We start from the raw sequence: 19,153 nt of genomic DNA, 5'->3' as shown, positions 1-19,153 counted from the left end.
CATCCCCTTAGGACCAGCTGGTGAACTTGGGTATAGAAATAATTCTTCCACGGGGCACACCAACAGTCTTTTGGGGAGGCTTCTTGGCAGAGACTTACTGGCTGCTGTGCTCTGAGCTCTGGCTGTGGCCAGGACATGGAACTGAGAATGACAGATGAGGAAAAACTGGTGGTCCTAGACCCAAGGCCCCCAGCCAGGTGGGCCCTGACACCATATGAATGTTCCGGGGCCATTCCAGGAAAAAAATACTTTCCTAGGGCAGACTGGAGCTAAGCATTCCATCCATGTGCCCAACAGTTCTGAGTCTTACCAGCTCCTGGTCCTCACCAGCAGACGGCAGTCCAGGACCTGACCTCACCAGGCCCTCACCAGCAGACGGCAGTCCAGGACCTGACCTCACCAGGCCCTCACCAGCAGACGGCAGTCCAGGACCCTGCTCTACACTCAAGGAAATCCTCAGGATCCTCACAGTCCTGTCAGGGAGAGTGGATGGGGCCTGGACGCCCTCTGGGGAAGCCCTGGGCCCTGCACCTGCCCACCACGAAGGTCCTTCCTGGGAGGATGGGTTGGGCCACATCTGTGATGGCCAGTGGAAGGTTCCGGGGTCTGGCTGGATGCTTAGACTTGGTGAGCCCAGCTTTTTGTAAGGGTCTTTTCTACTGTGTAACTACGGTAGCTACCACAGTGATGGACTCAACAGCAAAAACCCCTCTAGAAGTCTGAACCACCAGCCTGAGGAAGGGCCGAGGTGGAGAGCTTAGTTGTGAATCCGGTGCAGCCACAGAGAGTGCAGTGCCCAAGGGGAAGGAACCGAGTCCCAGGGCCCAGTCTCCCGGACGCGGGGGCTCCGAGTCCCACATTAGGCTCTGAGGGCCTCATAAGCTCCTCCTATCAGCTCTCCTACAAGCTTCATCTGTACCCTTCCACAGTGGGGAAACTGAGGCTTGGCCACTCGTGGAGGAGTCCGGGACCTCCTTTTACGAGGCCTTGAGTCCATCCTGGAGCCCCAGGACACTGAATCATCAGCCTGCAGAGGAAGCCCCCACTCTCTGGGGTCAGGAGCCAAGGGGTGCTCCGGACCACGGTCAAGCCTCCCCGCGCCCGTGCCCCCCCTACGGGCCACGCGCCCACCCGCGGATCCCGCACCCCACCTGCAGATCCCGCCTCCCACTTGCGGATCCCGCACCCCACCCGTGGACCCCGAGCCTCACCCGTGGACCCCGAGCCCCACTTGTGGATCCCGCACCCCACCGAGGGCCCCGCGCCCCACCTGCAGATCCCGCACCCCACCCGTGGACCCCGAGCCCCACCTGTGTATCCCGTGCCCCACTTGTGGATCCCGCACCCCACCGAGGGCCCCGCGCCCCACCTGCAGATTCCGCACCCCACCTGTGGGCCCCGCGCCCCACCTGCAGATCCCGCACCCCACCTGCAGACCACTTCCATCAAGCCGTCGCTGCACCTCTCCTCCGGCTCCTCTCAGTTCCACCAACAGCTCAGCTCGGCCCCCTGAGGAGCCCCCAGGGGGGATGGGTGGACATATTGTCGAGGTCTCTATCACTGTGTATGGAGTATCTACCACAGTGGTATGGACTGTGTTCAAAACTCGACAACCGCTACTGAGCCCTGCTGCCCTCTGCCCTGCCCCCAGAGGCTGCTGGCTCCGGTACAGCCCTACACCGGTGCCACCACCAGGGCAGATCCCAAGGTGCTGCAGACTGGGCTGTGCCCGGCCAGTGGCAAGTCAAGTAACCTGAGCAGGAAAGGCTGTGAATTCGGAGATGCCCAGCCTGATGTCCCACACCCAGAGGGCCTGCCCTGACCTGCCCCACGCCCTGCAGAGGCCCCCAGTCCTCACTGCCCTCCCTGAGACCACAGAAGATGGTGGGAGGCCCATACAGTTTCTCCACACAATGGCTTCCACTGGAGCCCTCAGGGCAAAGACATGAAGAGTGGTCACCTGGAGGGTCTGCATGAGCCCCAGGCTTCTCTCCAGGGACCAGTCCCCGGAGCAGCCCCTTCCTGCAGCCCAGGGCTAACTCCTCCTCCTCCCATTCTGTTCTCCCCTCTTCCTCTGAAAAACTACAGAAACAGCAAGTGCAAACATAGGACCGCTTTGGGATTTGGTCCAAGCTATATCACAGGAGACTATGAACAAGTGTTAGCTATTCATTTAACAGCTGTATTTCCCCCCCCCCCAATTTTTTTACCATCAGCAGACAAAATACTATTGCATCCAGAGTCCTCACTGAACCGAGACCCTAAAACCCATGAACCAGACCACCTCTCCCCCTGCCCTTGGCTAGTCAGGCTCAGCTGGCCACATCCAGCTTACCCTTTCAATCTCCTCTAGAGCACACATCCGTAGGGCAGGGGTCGGCAGAAAACACATGCAAGGAGCAGTCACGCTCAGATGAGGAGGCCCCCCCCCTCACCCCTCCCTATCCTCACTCTGGGACCCACAGACTCCACCCCACGCAGCAGTGCAGAGATTCTGCAAAGACCTCTCTCACAGTGGTATACCCCCACAGTGGTTTCGGCCCCTCCAAAAAGCCCATGATGAGCCTGGTCCTTGATTTCAGTAAACAACCAGACACCGAACCCTCTCAGACGGGATAGACCAATGCCCCAGGGTACCATGAGCCAGAAGTTCTGAGAGCCAGCTGGGCAGGACAGAGGGCACCCAGGTCTTGGCTGGCATCTCAACTCTGACCTGGATGGCCGGAGCCGTACGGAAAGCAGGGGGAGCTAGAGGAGAGCTGGCCTCTGACGAACCCCCACCCACACAGGCACAAACAGACTGAGAGCCAAAAGCCCTGAAGGAGCCACCTGCACTAGAAAGGAAACCATCAAAGCTCCCGAGAGAAAGCCCCAAGGCTCAGGAAATCCTCCTTTCCCTACACACTGGGGACAGGCAGTGGGGGAGGGGAGTTGGTTTCTGGGGCCTGGAGGTTTCTGCTGCAGTCTGTATCATTGTGCTGGGAGTACCTGGTACCACAGTGACTCTCCATCAGCCTAAAACCCCAGAGGGCAGCCCCACCCCTGGAAAAGCCCTTGGGGATTTGAATGCAGTTTCCACCATCCCTGTTGCACGTACCTCACTGGAGGTAAGGGCTCCTCACCCTGCTCTGTGTTCTGGGAGGACAGGTGCAACCTGAGGGGGTGTCCTGATCCACCCTCTGTCCTCGCCATGTCACAGCCAGGAGGAAGGCACAGCAGACTCCCTCGCCCAGGAAACCCTCCCAGGAGCCGAGGGCTGAGGAATCTCGACTTCATCCTAGGAGGCCCTCAGGGAAGGGTCTAACTGCAGTCTGCAGTGAAGGAGTCTGGACTAGGACCCAGTGAAGGGGAATTTGTATGGGCCTCTATCACAGTGTTATTGGTATAGCAGCTGGGACGCACAGTGCTTCACCCCACACATAAAACTTTCCCCAAGGCCACCCAGAGCCCTGGCTAAGACACCAGCCCTGCTCTGAGGCATGCAGTCCCGCCAACTGTTCACCAAGAAGGCCTCAAGGCTGGAACAGATTCTGAGCAGCACTGGATCACAGTGTGTTACAGTGCTAGCAAACACAGTGCCCAAAACTCTAGCTACAGCAACCCTCCAGGCCAGGCCCCTGCCCAGAGACATGCATAGCCCCAACCACCAGGATGTTTCTTAGAACCCCCATTCCTTAGTGGGGACCACAGGGTGGGCCATCCTTGTTCTATCTTAACCTGGCACTCCTGGGCAGAGCTGACCCTTCAGAGGAGTGGTGTCAGACAGACAGGAGTAGCTGGTTCCTACCACCATCACTACAGGCCAGACCCCAAGCATGACTCCCATGATATCCAGAAAGAATACCAGGAGCACAGAAACCCAACCTGGAGGACTCCAACCCCACTACACACTTATCTTTGTCTGCTGTACTCCAAAACCAAAGACATACACATGCATGCACACAAATATGCACATATGCACACACACACACACACAAACTGCATCTCTGTCCCCCACTCATGGAAGATAGAGAAGCTCACAGATGTGAGGGTTCCATAAGGGGCCCAAGCCCAACCAGATCACAAACCTGGCACAGAACCCAGGCCTAGTCACTGCAAAGACCTCTACAGACCACTCCTCTTATGATTTACAGCTCAGCCTACTTCCCTCCCCAAGATGAGGGAGGCAGTCCATGGCCAGGTCTCCCACAAGCCCATGACGCAGCCCACCTCACTTGACTGACACAGGTCATCTCATCTGACACAGGTCACCCAATCTGACCCAGGTTGGGGCTGGGAATATGGCCTGGTGGCAAGAGTGCTTGCCTCCCATACATGAAGTCCTGGGTTTGATTCCTCAGTAACACATATATAGAAAACAGCCAGAAGTGGTGCTGTGGCTCAAGTGGCAGAGTGCTAGCCTTGAGCAAAAAGAAGCCAGAGACAGTGTTCAGGCCCTGAGTCCAAGGCCCAGGACTGGCAAAAAAAAAAAAAAAGTGCCCAATCTGACCCAGGTCACTTCATCTGGCACAGGTCACCTCATCTGACTGACACAGGTCACCTTATCTGACACAGCCCACCTAACTTGATTGACACAGGTCATCTCATTCAACACAGTTCACCCCACCTGAAACAGCCAACCTCATCTAACACAGGTCACCCCATCTGACTGACAGAGGTCACCTCATATGACTGACACAAGTCACCCCATTTGACACAGCCCACCCCATGTGTTCTCCTGGGGCTTCAGTCACACAGCAGGCAGGATCTAGCCTCTTGGCAACACTCCACCCCACGCTTGGTCATCAATCTGCCCACCCACCTGACATCTTACCCCCAGCCAGCCCCAAGAGACTCTGCAGCTCTCCTCAGGTGTCACTCATCTACCTCCTCTCCAGAGAAAAAGGACCTTACACCTAGGCCCCAAGCCCAGCCCTAATTGCAAGGGCTCAGACAGCAAGAGCAGGCGTGGAGGACTCCCCTCTGCTCCAGGGCAGAGAAGAAATAGAGAAGATCCAGCCCTACTGGGCTGAGAGCTACTGCCTGTTAGCTTTCCCTCCTCCCCTCCTGGTTTGCAGGGGTTCTCTTAGGGAGGTCTTTCCCTTGAGGTGATTTTGTTATTGTACAAGTATGCTTATGCAAATTAAGATGGCAGCAGCAACACTAAACAATAAATCCTGTGGGACTGCTGTTTAGTGGTGTTATACAGGCATTTGATCAGTAAGATACAGACCAGCCACACTTTGAGAGGTGGAATTGGGAGTCTTATTAAGAACTCAAAGCCTGGAATGCAGTTAATACAAAGCTTGTAAAGGCAAAAATCACATGATTGGTATGGGGAACTAAATCTAGCAAAAGTATTACAGAAAAAAGCAAATCAAACTAGGGGGAATAATTAGGGGCTTATCAGGGACTTAGGGCAAGAATCCCTTGAAGCAAGACATTCCTAGAGCTAAACAACACATGACACCTCTGCAATTCACAGAATGCCCTATATTACCTCTATAGTACTTAACAGCCCTTAACACCGCTACAGCTCACAGAATAACCTATATCACATCTAGAGTTCTTAGAACTGGGTGAAAAGTCCCCATCATCTGTTAAGACATCAAGATGATGGTGAGGACAAGATGACATTACTTAGATCCAGTATCCGTATTTCAGTGTTGGTCACTCTTTGGAGGAGACATAATTACATGATGCTCATCTTTGGTAAAACAGGACCAAGAAGGAACAATGTGTCTGAAAGGAAATTATCCCAGAAGACCACGTAAAACAAGAGTTTATTGCCAGCAGAGCTGACAGGGCCAAGTTCCCATAAAGGAGTAAGGAAAATGGTGCCCAACTGTCTCTCAGGGGGGACCTTTATACCCTCAAGGGGCTAGAGTGAGAGCTGCCCCACCTGCCCCTCAGGTACCAACATCAAAGGCAGAATCACATTGCCAAGGGCAGATCTTATGCCTGAACTGGAGGGCATTCTACAAATTTACAGTGTTTGCATTGCAGCAACAAACATGGTGGCATGAATTTGCCTGTTGAACATGGTAGTATGCTTTAGGAAAATGGAAGAGAAAGGAAGGAAATAGGTTGGACTCAATCTTCCACAAGGGAGGACTGTTTATTGAGATAGAGTAGCAAGTGACACAGTCTTCCCACAGGCTTGGAGACTGTGTAGACCTGGAAAAGGAGCTGGGTTTTTATGAGGTCTGAGAAAGGATGCAGAGGTTAATGAAAAAGCCATTAGGTCAAGGGAGGTGGGGGGCTTTTCAGCTGGGCCCAAGATGGAATGTTTACAGCCAGGGTTAAGTACATTGCCCTAATGGAGACAGGCAGTCTACATTTATCTTTGGTGGCTTGCTCTGAGCTGTGTAGGGTATGGGTATTGAAGGATTGATTCCTACCTTATTCCCCAAGATCAAGCAAGATAACAAGCTTGACCACATGCTGGTCCTCAGGCAGTTCCAATCTGGGCTGGGCCAAGGACACCACCCTTGGTCCCCAAGGGACAATAGCTCCTCACCCCAGGTGGAACATTCCACTGTGGGGCTGGTCGAGGACATCACCCTGGGACCATAACCCGTTTTCTATTTCCTTGTTAAGCCCAAAATCCAGTCAGCAGCACAACCTCCAAACCCAGGAGAAGGTCTGTGCCCCTTGCTAGTCCTCAATAAATAGTCCTCACCTGTTGAGGATCTAGTCCAGGCTATTCCTTTTCTGTTCTCCTCCATTTTCTTAATATGTATGAGCAAGGTCTCTTAGATATCATGTTCTGTAACAGTCACCTTGTGAAACTGACAGCATGAGCTTTGCCCTCTTCCCACTACTTTGCTTCTCATTTTTACTCTTGTTTCCCTCTGCTTCTGGGTGTCAAAGTACAGGCAATCTGCTTCTTCTTGTTTGATTCTCTTTTTTCTTTCAGCTTGTTACACCTGTTGGATTCCAAAATTCAGTGGCCATATCACTTCGTGTTGCTTCTGACCCAAGAAATGCAGCAGGACCTATTTATGGAGCAAGGTGGTATGGGAGCATGGAGACTTACCTCCCCCAGAGTCAAGAACATCATAAGTCAGATATCAGACAATGCATTCTCCCCTGAGGAGCGCCTCTGGTGTTCCCACAGCTTGCTTTTCCATCTGGTCTGCTGCAGTGCCAGGCCTTTTAAGCCAGATGCCTGTAATGTGCATATGCTTTCTGGCATGTGACAGTAGTGAGTAGGATAAGAATGTGCTTCCAACAGGGTCATACCTGCTTCAGAAGACATGGTGGGGCATGGTGGGGAGTTGCTATGACATGGTGGGGACCCTGACCTCTCATCTTTGGCAATTCTGCACAGCATTGCAGAAGGAAATGGGGAGAGAAAGTGCCCATCAGAAGACCCTCTGGAAAATCAGAGCCCCCTCAAAATTGAAAAATAGGGCATGCGTCACTTCAAGAGAGGACCAGGACCTCAGATGGCAGATGGTGTCTGCAGCTTGGTGGTCCCTAGGAAGCTTGTGAAGAGGCAGGACCAATGAGTCAAGGTTGGGGACTGGGCAAGGCTTACACTGTCCCATCAGGAACTGAGGCACTAAACTGCAGAAGCAGGTGCTTCCTGAAGGACCAAGGCAACACTACCCCCTCATTTCCTACATTTAAAAAAAGGACTGAGAACAAAAACAAGACAAGAAAAAGAGACTGAAAGGGCTCTTTTGGCCCCCACCCAATAAAAATGAGTTTTAAAGGGAAAGATAGCACTCCAGTGTTCCTCCAGAGCCTCAGGCTCCAATGTTCCTCCAGAGCCTCAGGATAGGTCTCCAGCGCTGCTCCAGAGCCTCGGGATAGCACTCCAGTGCTCCTACAATGCTCAGGATAGGCCTCCAGTGCTCCTCCAGAGCCTCGGGATAGCACTCCAATGTTCCTCCAGAGCCTCAGGATAGGGCTCCAGTGCTCCTCCAGAGCCTCAGGCTCCAGTGTTCCTACAAAGCCTCAGGATAGGGCTCCAGAGCTCCTCCAGAGCCTCAGGCTCCAGTGTTCCTCCAGAACCTCAGGATAGGGCTCCAGTGCTACTCCAGAGACTCAGGCTCCAGTGTTCCTCCAGAGCCTCAGGATAGGGCTCCAGTGCTCCTCCAGAGCCTTGGGATAGCACTCCAGTGTTCCTACAGAGCCTCAGGATAGGCCTCCAGCGCTGCTCCAGAGCCTCAAGATAGCACTCCAGTACTCCTACAATGCTCAGGATAGGGCTCCGGTGCTCCTCCAGAGCCTCAGGCTCCAGTGCTCCTCCAGAGCCTCAGGCTCCAGTGTTCCTCCAGAGCCTCAGGATAGGGCTCCAGCGCTGCTCCAGAGCCTCAAGATAGCACTCCAGTGCTCCTACAATGCTCAGGATAGACCTCCAGTGCTCCTCCAGAGCCTCGGGTAGCACTCCAATGTTCCTACAATGCTCAGGATAGGCCTCCAGCGCTGCTCCAGAGCCGCAGGCTCCAGTGGTCTTCCAGAGCCTCAGGATAGGGCTCCAGTGCTCCTCCAAAACTGAGCCTCAGCCAAGAGGAGAAAGATGACCAGATCCTACTCTGTCACCTACCCCAGTGTCTCAGATGTTCAGGACTGAGGACCTGAAGCCTCAAGCCCACAGTCTACTCTTACACACCTTCCACCTCCATCCCGTCATTGCCTTGTGGACCCCCAGCCAGAATCATTTCTCTGCTCACTCAGACCCCCAGTACCCCCAGGTTCCCAGAACACAGTCCGCTCTGGTCTCAATCAATCTCCACAACCCCTTCTTGGGATATTGGGTCCCACCCATCCTTAAACAAAAGGGTTCCCAGCCCCTTGTGGCTTGGCTAAGGCTCTCCCATTGTCCTTATCCTTGATATCACAGGAGCAAAGACATCCAGCCACATCTGGATAATAGCCACTACTCAACATCACCTCTCATGTCCAGACTCCTTTTAAGGATCCCACAATCTACTCCCACCCTGCCCACACCACAGTGGGAGCCCCAACTCTGCATCCAGCCTTCCCTCCCCAGGAGCCCTGCCCTAAGCCAAATGGATGCAAGAGAGCTGTGCAGCAGTGAGAAACCTTCTTCCAGGGGTCAATGAATATTTACATCATCCACAGGCCATGCAAAATTTTCAGTACAGGCAGACATTCAGGAGCAGCCAAGAAAAAGCATCTATGTCCTGACATGTACCAAATGATGCTGCAGGCTTTTATGGCCTGTTGCCTGGATATTCCCCACTCTTGGAATGCCAAACAAGCCCCCACACCTTTCTGCCCACTGGATGGGCTCTTAGCCACCTGTAAACCAACCATATCACCAGATACAGGTTCCAGCTTCTGGGTTTTGCTTTGGCTGTTCCACTGCCTAGAATTTACTTCCCCTCACCCATAGACATTTCAAAATGTCACCCCCATCACATCCCTGAGCAGGCCTTCCGGGAGCACCCTCCCATCTGCAGCTGCCCTGCCTCCTCCCACAGTGACCTATATGCATGAGTTCACCTGCAATGCTTACACCTGACCCATATGCCTCCCTAAAGGTCTACTCCTGCTTCACCTAAGGGGCCTAGCCTGACCCAAAGTCTTTTTTTCCCCAATTTTTATTATCAAACTGATGTACAGAGAGGTTACAGTTTCTTATGTTAGGCATTGGATACATTTCTTGTACTGTTTGTTACCTCATCCCTCATACCCCCCTCCCCCTCTCCCTTTCCCTTTCCCCCCATGAGGTGTTCAGTTCACTTACACCAACCAGTTTTACAAGTATTGCTTTTGTAGTTGTTGGTTTTTTTTACCCTGTGTCTCTCAATTTTGGTATTCCCTTTCAATTTCCTAGTTCTAATACCTGTATACATGGTTTCCAATATACTCAGATAAGATTACAGACATAGTGTAGATACAACCACAGGAAGGTGATACAAGAACATCATCAATAATAGAAGCTACAGATACACATGGGACGTTGAAAGTAGTTACAACTGTGATATAACAATTGTCTCCATAACATGGAGTTCATTTCACTTAGCATCATCTTATGTGTTCATAAGGGTATAGCTATTGGGCTCTTGTGAGCCTCTGCTGTGGCTTGCCTAAACCTGTTACTAATTATTCCCAATAAGGGAGACCATACAGTCCATGTTTCTTTGTGACCCAAAGTCTTGTAGGTAGTGAATGGAGACTTCTCTCTCCCTTAGGACCACACAAAGTCAGGTAAGGACAGACTGTACAGGTCTGACCACCTTACCCTCCACTTTCACCCATCCAAGGCAGAGCTGAGACCTTTCACTAAGGCCTAGAAACTCCAACAGAGACAGATAAAGACACAGCCAACCAAGGAAGCAGGTGCCCCAGCACCAAGGAAGCTGCCCATCCGCATAAATGGGGGATACTAAACAGGAAGAGTACTTGGAACACCCAGGGCACACTCCAGAGATGCCCAGCTCTGGGTGCCCAGGGGTCCACTGCCACCTAGGTAAAGGCATTGCCCACCAGGGAATGACTTTCTCTCCAGCTGACATTCCAGGTAAGTGAAAGACAGGAGGTGGAGCCTGCCTCCAATCTGCTCTAAAAGCAAGAGATCCAAGGCAACTTCCTGCATGCATGATCACCACTAGGGATGTGGTTGGCTCCTGACTCAGTGACAACTGGGACAGGAGGAGCCATGGGCAGTGTGGCTAATGAGAGGTTTTGGCTGAGCAAGGAACCACTGTGCTAACTGGGACCACAGTGATTGACAATTCTACAAAAACCCAGCTCTGAAGCTTTCCTAGGGCAGCCTGCAGAGCCCCACAGCAGTAGAGATCTGAAGGAAGCTAGAGCAGAAGAGATTTTGGCCATCTCTGAGGGAGAGAGGACCTTTCCTGGGGACAGGAGTCAGGCCAGAAGAGAGTGGAATGGGAAGGGCCTGGAGCACTGAAATTAGGAGTGGGTGAGTGGACACCAGTATCAGAAGGACTGGGCAGGGGCCCTGTAGCCCACAACAGACATCAGGATCTGAGGCAGATGAAGTTTGCTAGGGCTGTGGGTGGGTGTGGCCATGTTTTCAAGCAGAAAACAGGTTCTCTGGGGTCTTGGAGATCATGGCCTTGGTATTCTGTGGCCTTAAGTACAGGGCTAGCTCACTGTGTCAATGCTTTTGATGTCTGGGGCCAGGGCACCCAGGTCACCGTCTCCTCAGGTAAGCTGATTTCCTCTCTGCCTCCTGATCAGAGCCAGTATCCTCTGTCTGGAACTGGGAAAGAGATTTTCACAAGTCTGTTGTTTTGTGTAGAGCTTTCTCGGGCTCACAGGGGTCTCTTGAACCATGGGCTCTGTGTCCTGCAGATGGTTTTTCTGAGGAGATAGGGACCCTTGGCTCAGGGTGAAGGATGGGAAGAGCTATGGGCCTCATTAGGACTGTGATGACCATGGGAAGCAGGCCGGTCAGACTCAGGTGGGGAATTAGGTTTTTGTAGATGCCCTAAGGGTGTCTGAAGCAGTGTGACTACTTTGCGTACTGGGGCTCCGGAACACTGGTCACCGTCTCCTCAGGTGAGTCCTGCATCTGAGACCAACAGTGTTATGAAACGGGCGGGTGATAAGTTTATGAGCAGGGACAGCAGGAAAGCTAATACTGTGATACTGGTACTTTGATGTCTGGGGCCAGGGCACCCAGGTCACCGTCTCCTCAGGTAAGCTGATTTCCTCTCTGCCTCCTGATCAGAGCCAGTATCCTCTGTCTGGAACTGGGAAAGAGATTTTCACAAGTCTGTTGTTTTGTGTAGAGCTTTCTCGGGCTCACAGGGGTCTCTTGGACTATGGGTTCTGTGCCCTGCAGATGGCTTTTCTGAGGAGATAGGGACCCTTGGCTCAGGGTGAAGGATGGGAAGAGCTATGGGCCTCACTAGGACTGTGATGACCATGGGAAGCAGGCGCAGGTGGGGAATCAGGTTTTTGTAGATGCCCTAAGGGCGTCTGAGGCAGTGTGACTACTTTGACTACTGGGGCTCCGGAACACTGGTCACCGTCTCCTCAGGTGAGTCCTTACAGCCTCTCTCCTCTACTTACTTTGGAGAATTTTGCAATACTTGGGGGACAAAAGCGAGTATCTCTGGATCTCAGGCCAGGAAGGACCAAGGCCGCCTGGGGGCCAGGAAGGGGGGTCTTTGAGGGCCTTGACTCTCACAGACAGACACATTCAACTTGTAGACTCTGCAGCCAGGAGACCATCAAGGATCCAGGCCACCCTTGGCCACCAGGTCCCTTGGTCCTGCTGTCCTGGTCCTTGCAGGGCTCCTGTCCAGAGGACCCGGTAAGGTACCTGTTCTTGTTGAGTGTCCTACTATGGTTGATTGCCCAGGGACAGAGGCCCTGGTCACCTTTTCCTCTAATGAATTCTGACCTTTACTTACTTTAACTGCACTTGAGGCTCAGATCATTTGAGGAGTCAGAAAGGGAGCCAATGAGAGGGTACCCACAAATGGGAGCTGCACATCCAGGCACCCTGGTCCCCAAGTTGGGCCATGAGAGCTCAGGACAGGCTTCTTCACTGGCTGATATGGGTGATGGCTCCCTCCTCTGTGGAGCAACATCAGAGATACTGGGACTGTTGTGACCTGGCTCTACCTGTTCTGTGACCCCACTTTCCCGACCAGGGTAGATTAGATTCCTATGTGATCTGAGAAACTCTCCAGGCCACTGGCAGTTTGGCTTCTGAGAGTCTAGACTTAGAATTTTGAGTGCCTGGCAGATACAGAGGGCTCCCCAGTGTCTGGCCCAGTGGGAATGCAGCAAGGACAATCTAGGATAGAAACTTGAATTGTCAGTTCTGATGGGTGTCTGGGACCAGCGTGGAGTTCGGGTGGCAGGGGCCATGGCAGAAAGGCACCACGGTTTATGTGGGATACAGATGGGGACTCCACCATTGTGATTACTACGCCTTAGATACCTGGGGTCCAGGGACCCATGTCACCGTCTCCTCAGGTAAGAACTGCCTCTCTGGGGCCTTCATTTTCTGCTCTTGCCTGTGGGGTTTGCTGAGCATCGCAGAGTGGTCCTTGGGGCATGTCCCTGAGGTGACAGGGCAGGCTGGCCAGGGAAGGCCAGGGACTGGAGTGTCTGGGGGCTCTGAGAGCCTCCTTGGGTTTTCTGCTGCTTTTGGAAAGCTGGAATAAGGACAGACACCTCTGACGGTGTGGCTGGGGCTCTCAAAGAGGGGCCTGGGGACAGACATGATGCTAAAACTGTCCCGGTGACTGGAGAATCACTGTGACCATGCTGGGGCAGCTCCGCTTGGGAGTCACTGTGCTGGCAACTGCATTTGTAGAGCAGCAAGATAACCAGGCGTAAAGTCCAAAGTGGAATGTTTTCTTTAACACTGCAAGTAATGCTCTGAGCGGCATTGTGTCTTGAATTCTATATTGGTTGGAAAGCAAATAGTCTGGATAAGTAAATCTGACAATTGTCTTTTGATAGATGTGCCTTTGTCTTGAGAGAAAGGGCAGCCACTGCCCAGAGACTGGGGAAGGCCAGGGGAGTGCGTCTGGGTTAAAATGCTGGCAAGAGTGCCTGCTAAGTGTTAGAAGATAAGTGGCTCCTATGAAAGCAAAGTGTGACTTAGAAACATGAGAGGTTTTCAACTACATTCAATTTTTTAATGTCTAAGTATTTAAAACCTTTACCTCTCAGCAATTGTGTGTCATTTGGAATTGGCATTCTGACAGTCTAGCCAAGGTTTCCCTTGGTTCAGAACTGAGATGTGATCATAATAAAGCAAGCTTATTTTTTTTAATTGATTGAGTGATGCCAGGAGTAGTTGCTGAGTTAGAGTCAAGATGGCCTCCTGGGGCCAGGACACCTGCTGCAGGTGGCTGGAAGCAAGTCATGTCAAGAGTCTATTTTAGGAACCAAGAAAAACACCACAGGTGAATTTATAGCATTAGTTGTGGAAATGTGGTTTTGAAGTGTTTTGCCCAGCACCACAGTTCTGAAAGTTCCCTCTGAGCAAAACAACACCTGGATAATTTGCATTTCTAAAATAGAGTGAGGATACTGACCGAAACTGGAAAGATCCTCTTTTAACCTTGTGCATTCAGTTTTTCAATCTAAGTTTACTAATGTCTAATTTGCTGAAACCTAGCTTATCAACTTCTAAAATAGAGTGAGGATACTGACCGAAACTGGAAAGATCCTCTTTTAACCTTGTGCATTCAATTTTTCAATCTAAGTTTACTAATGTCTAATTTGCTGAAACCTAGCTTATCAACTTCTAAATTATATTCACTTTCAAGTAAGGGTCAACAGCATATGAAATTGAATTGCCTGGGGAAGTTTATCTTTTATCATTAATGTTTTTAGGAAAGTTTTTTAAATTACTTTGCTGTTGCTCTCTGATAATTAATCTCAACCTTTTCCCCAATATCTTAAGCCATATTTTTACATGACTATAGTCTTGTCAATTTTCTCTTTATGATTAAGAAGAAATACTTTGATAAAGATACCTTCATAAGTACCTTCCAAGACCACTTTTTGAGATGATAAATTTTAGTTTAAATGGTTAGAATTTGGATTATTTCAGTTACATATATTAGTTGGTGAATTAAGAAGGAACCCAGCCAGAGAGAAAAAGAAAGGAAATTGTACCACTGTGGAAAAACAAGTTCTGTTTTGAGTGGCCACCGGACTGGCCTCTTGTTGAAGGGGTACGTGTGCAGGAGCTGGAAGTGGGTTGCTGCTGGACCAGGCCAGGCCTACTGGGGACAACTCAGACAGACAAACGTGCAGTTGTGGCTTCTGCTATCAGCCCATCTGGCTATTCATGAATCAACCATTTCTAATGGGCCTGGAGGAGCCATTCCATGCCAAGACCCCAGACCTCCCAGTGACCAGGCGCCCTGCACGGTAAGCAGAAGGCAGCTCATGCTGCAGACGCTGCTCTGCAAGTGTCTTTCTAATTGAAGGGGAATCGGTCTTCAATCATTGTCTCAGGTAGGGAAGATTGATTCATGACTTCTTTGAGTGACTATTGCCTGAGTCGTTTAACTTTCCATAATTGACTTGTCAAGGAGAAGTGGAATGCTCTGTTGCATATCAACTATTGATTATGATGCTTATAATGCTTTAAAAAATACAAAAGACCACTAGTACGGTCTCCACTTTATGTTCTAGCTGCAGCTTTGAGTTTTATATCTTTCTTATGACTTCTAAGGAGCTTTTATGGCCAACAGAAGAATTTTTAAGTGGCAAATTTTGACAAAATAAATATCTTGGTTGTTGCTGATGATGGTTTTAATCTAGAGTGACATTAGGGTAGGAAGCTAGCGTTACACTCAGAAAGGAGAGATTCTGGATAAAGGGGTGCTCAGGGAGGCAAAGGCTCTGATGGAGGATCCTCTGGGTACTCCCCAGCCCCTAGGCACAGACAAAGTTGTTCACAATGGAGGAGAAGCAACTTTTCTTTGGAAAAGACCTTATATATTTTTAATCTAAATCCCAAGACTTTTTAGTAAGTTTTAAAGTTTCCAGGAAACACTCCTCCCAGTTATTAAAGGATGAGGTGAACAAGACTGCTTGGAAGCCTTAAACACAGAAGCAGTGATGGGTGGAGAGCCATAGGCAGAGGTGGGAAGAATAAAGCTTTTGCTGAGAAGGTGCATTGGCCTTGCTCTTCAGGAGCAACTTCTATCGTTATTCAGAGGGGTAGAGAAGACCCAGGCTGGCCGACCTGCCTGAGCTAATGATATGGACAGGGCTGGCCTGAGTTGGGCTGAACTGGGGTGAGCTGAACTGAACTGAGCTAGGGTGAACTGGGCTGGAGAGGGTTGAGCTGGGGCAAGCTGAGCTCAGCTGAGCTGAGCTGGGGTGAGCTCAGCTGAGCTGGGGTGAGCTGGGGTAAGCTGAGCTGGAGTGAGCTGAGCTGGGGTGAGCTGAACTGAGCTGAGCTGGGGTGAGCTGGGCTGAGCTGGGGTGAGCTGAGCTGAGCTGGAGTGAGCTGAGCTGGGGTGAGCTGAGCTGAGCTGGAGTGAGCTGAGCTGGGGTGAGCTGAACTGAGCTGAGCTGGGGTGAGCTGGGCTGAGCTGAGCTGAGCTGGGGTGAGCTGAGCTGAGCTGGAGTGAGCTGAGCTGGGGTGAGCTGAACTGAGCTGAGCTGGGGTGAGCTGGGCTGAGCTGGGCTGAGCTGGGCTGAGCTGGGGTGAGCTGGGGTGAGCTGCACTGAGCTGGGCTGAGCTGAACTGAGCTGAACTGAGCTGAACTGAGCTGAGCTGGGGTGAGCTGGGCTGAGCTGAGCTGTGCTGGGGTGAGCTGGGCTGAGCTGGGGTGAGTTGAACTGAGCTGAGCTGGGCTGAGCTGGGCTGAGCTGGGGTGAGCTGAGCTGGGCTGGGGTGAGCTGAGCTGAGCTGGGCTGAGCTGGGCTGAGCTGAGCTGAGCTGGGATGAGCTCAGCTGAGCTGGGGTGAGCTGGGCTGGCGTGAGCTGAGCTGAGCTGGGGTGAGCTCAGCTGAGCTGGGGTGAGCTGAACTGAGCTGGGGTGAGCTGAGCTGGGCTGGGCTGAGCTGGGGTAAGCTGAGCTGGGCTGGGCTGGGCTGGGGTGCGCTGGGCCTGGATGAGCTGCGGTGAGCTGAGTTGGGGTGAGCTGAGCTGAGCTGGGGTGAGCTGAGCTGGGGTGAGCTGAACTGAGCTGAGCTGGGCTGAGCTGGGCTGAGCTGGGGTAAGCTGGGGTGAGCTGAGCTGAGCTGGGCTGAGCTGGGCTGAGCTGGGGTGAGCTGGGCTGAGCTGGGCTGAGCTGGGCTGAGCTGAACTGAGCTGAGCTGGGGTGAGCTGGGCTGAGCTGGGCTGAGCTGAACTGAGCTGAGCTGGGGTGAGCTGGGCTGAGCTGGGCTGAGCTGGGGTGAGCTGGGCCTGGGTGAGCTGCGGTAGGTTCAGTTGGGGTGAGCTGAGCTGAGCTGAGGTGAGCTGGGCTGAGCTGGGGTGAGCTGGGGTGAGCTGGGGTGAGTTGAGCTGGGCTGAACTAGGCTAGGGTGAGCTGGGGTGAGCTGAACTGGGCTGAACTAGGCTGGGGTGAGCTGGGGTGAGCTGAGCTGAGCTGGGCTGAGCTGGGCTGAGCTGGGCTGAACTAGGCTGGGGTGAGCTGGGGTGAGCTGAGCTGAGCTGGGCTGAGCTGGGCTGAGCTGGGGTGAGCTGAGCTGAGCTGAGCTGAGCTGAGCTGGGCTGAGCTGGGGTGAGCTGGGCTGAACTAGGCTGGGGTGAGCTGGCGTGAGCTGAGCTGGGCTGGGCTGGCGCGGGCTGGGGTGAGCTGGGCCTGGATGAGCTGCGGTGAGCTGAGCTGGGCTGAGCTGGGGTGAGCTGGGCTGAACTAGGCTGGGGTGAACTGGGGTGAGCTGAGCTGAGCTGAACTAGGCTGGGGTGAACTGGGGTGAGCTGAGCTGGGCTAGGCTGAGCTGAGCTGGGATGAGCTGAGCTGAGCTGGGGTGAGCTGGGACTGGATGAGCTGAGCTGAGCTGGGGTGAGCTGAGCTGGGCTGGGCTGGCGCGGGCTGGGGTGAGCTGGGCCTGGATGAGCTGTGGTGAGCTGAGTTGGAGTGAGCTGAGCTGGGGTGAGCCGAGCTTAGCTGGGGTAAGCTGAACTGAGCTGGGGTGAGCTGAGCTGGGCTGGGCTGTGCTGAGCTGAGCTGAGTTGGGATGGGCTGAGCTGAGCTGGGGTGAGCTGGGCTGGGGTGAGCTGAACTGAGCTGGGGTGAGCTGAGCTGAACTGGGGTGAGCTGAGCTGAGCTGAGCTGGGCTGAGCTGAGGTGAGATTGGGTGAGCTGAGCTGCAGTGAGCTGGGGTGAGCTGAGCTGCGGTGAGCTGGGCTGAGCTGGGCTGGGCTGAGCTGAGGTGAGCTGGGGTGAGCTGGCCTGGGTGAGCTGCAGTGAGCTGAGTTGGGGTGAGCTGAGCTGGAGTGAGCTGAGCTGAGATGGGGTGAGCTGAGCTTAGCTGGGCTGGGGTAAGCTGAGCTGAGCTGGGCTGGTCTGGGCTGAGCTGGGGTGAGCTGGGACTGGATGAGCTGGGGTGAGCTGAGTTGGGGTGAGCTGAGCTGAGCTGGGGTGAACTGAGCTGAGCTGGGACTGGATGAGCTGCGGTGAGCTGAGTTGGGGTGAACTGAGCTGAGCTGAGCTGGGCTGAGCTGGGGTGAGCTGAGCTGAGCTGAGCTGGGGTGAGCTGGGCTGAGCTGAGCTGGGGTGAGCTGGGCTGAGCTGAGCTGGGCTGAGCTGAGCTGAGCTGAGCTGAGCTGGGGTGAGCTGGGCTGAGCTGGGGTGAGCTGGGCCTGGGTGAGCTGCGGTGAGCTGAGTTTGGGTGAGCTGAGCTGTGCTGGGGTGAGCTGAGCTGAGCTGGGGTGAGCTGAGCTGAGCTGGGGTGAGCTGAGCTGAGCTGGGGTGAGCTGAGCTGAGCTGAGCTGGGGTGAGCTGAGTTGAGCTGAGCTGGGCTGGGCTGTGCTGAGCTTGGATGAGCTGAGCTGAGATGAGCTGGGCTGAGCTGGGGTGAGCTGAGCTGTGCTGGGGTGAGCTGAGCTGTGCTGGGGTGAGCTAAGCTGAGCTGGGGTGAGCTGAGCTGGGGTGAGCTGAGCTGAGCTGGGCTGAGCTGTGCTGGGGTGAGCTGGGGTGAGCTGAGCTGAGCTGGGGTGAGCTGAGCTGAGCTGGGGTGAGCTGAGCTGAGCTGAGCTGGGGTGAGCTGAGTTGAGCTGAGCTGGGCTGGGCTGTGCTGAGCTTGGGTGAGCTGAGCTGAGATGAGCTGGGCTGAGCTGGGGTGAGCTGGGCCTGGGTGAGCTGCGGTGTGCTGAGTTTTGGTGAGCTGAGCTGAGCTGGGGTGAGCTGAGCTGGGGTGAGCTGAGTTGAGCTGAGCTGGGCTTGGCTGGGCTGAGCTGGGGGGAGCTGGGCTGATCTGGGGTGAACTGAGCTGGGGTGAGTTCAGCTGAGCTGAGCTGAGCTGAGCTGAACTGAGCCTGGGTTAGCTGAGTTAGCTGAGCTATGGTGATCCTTGCTGGGGTGAGCTGAGTTGGGATTAGCTGACCTAGGGTATACTGGGCTGGGGTGAGCTGGGCTGGAGTGAGCAGGGCTGTGGCTAGCTGGGCTAAGGTGAGTTGAACTGGGATAAGGTGAGATAGGCTAGGGTGAACTGGGCTGGAGTAAACCTTTCTAGAAGCAGCTGGGGTGGCTTCCCCTGAATTGGGCTCTGAGGAGCACCT

At 53.4% G+C, this 19,153-nt stretch overlaps 1 long non-coding RNA gene and 1 gene segment (V, D, J or C); one reads left to right on the top strand and one right to left on the bottom strand.

Annotated features, from left to right (window-relative positions):
- LOC125345382 overlaps positions 1-19,153 on the top strand; it is a 79,317-nt gene that overhangs the window by 54,523 nt on the left and 5,641 nt on the right. Inside the window, 1 exon segment of the C gene segment in view lies at positions 11,089-11,134. Coding sequence covers positions 11,089-11,134 — 46 coding nt within the window.
- Positions 13,381-14,921, bottom strand: LOC125345386. The gene is made up of 2 exons (XR_007209725.1): positions 14,189-14,921; positions 13,381-14,070 (listed from the first exon to the last, which is right to left on the bottom strand). It is a non-coding gene; the product is annotated as an uncharacterized LOC125345386 (long non-coding RNA).

Source organism: Perognathus longimembris, unplaced genomic scaffold, assembly GCF_023159225.1.
Source record: "Perognathus longimembris pacificus isolate PPM17 unplaced genomic scaffold, ASM2315922v1 HiC_scaffold_5537, whole genome shotgun sequence".
In the NCBI taxonomy this organism is placed as follows: domain Eukaryota; kingdom Metazoa; phylum Chordata; class Mammalia; order Rodentia; family Heteromyidae; genus Perognathus; species Perognathus longimembris.
The sequence above is the reverse complement of the archived record's forward strand: the minus strand, read 5'-3'. Positions and strand labels throughout refer to the sequence as shown.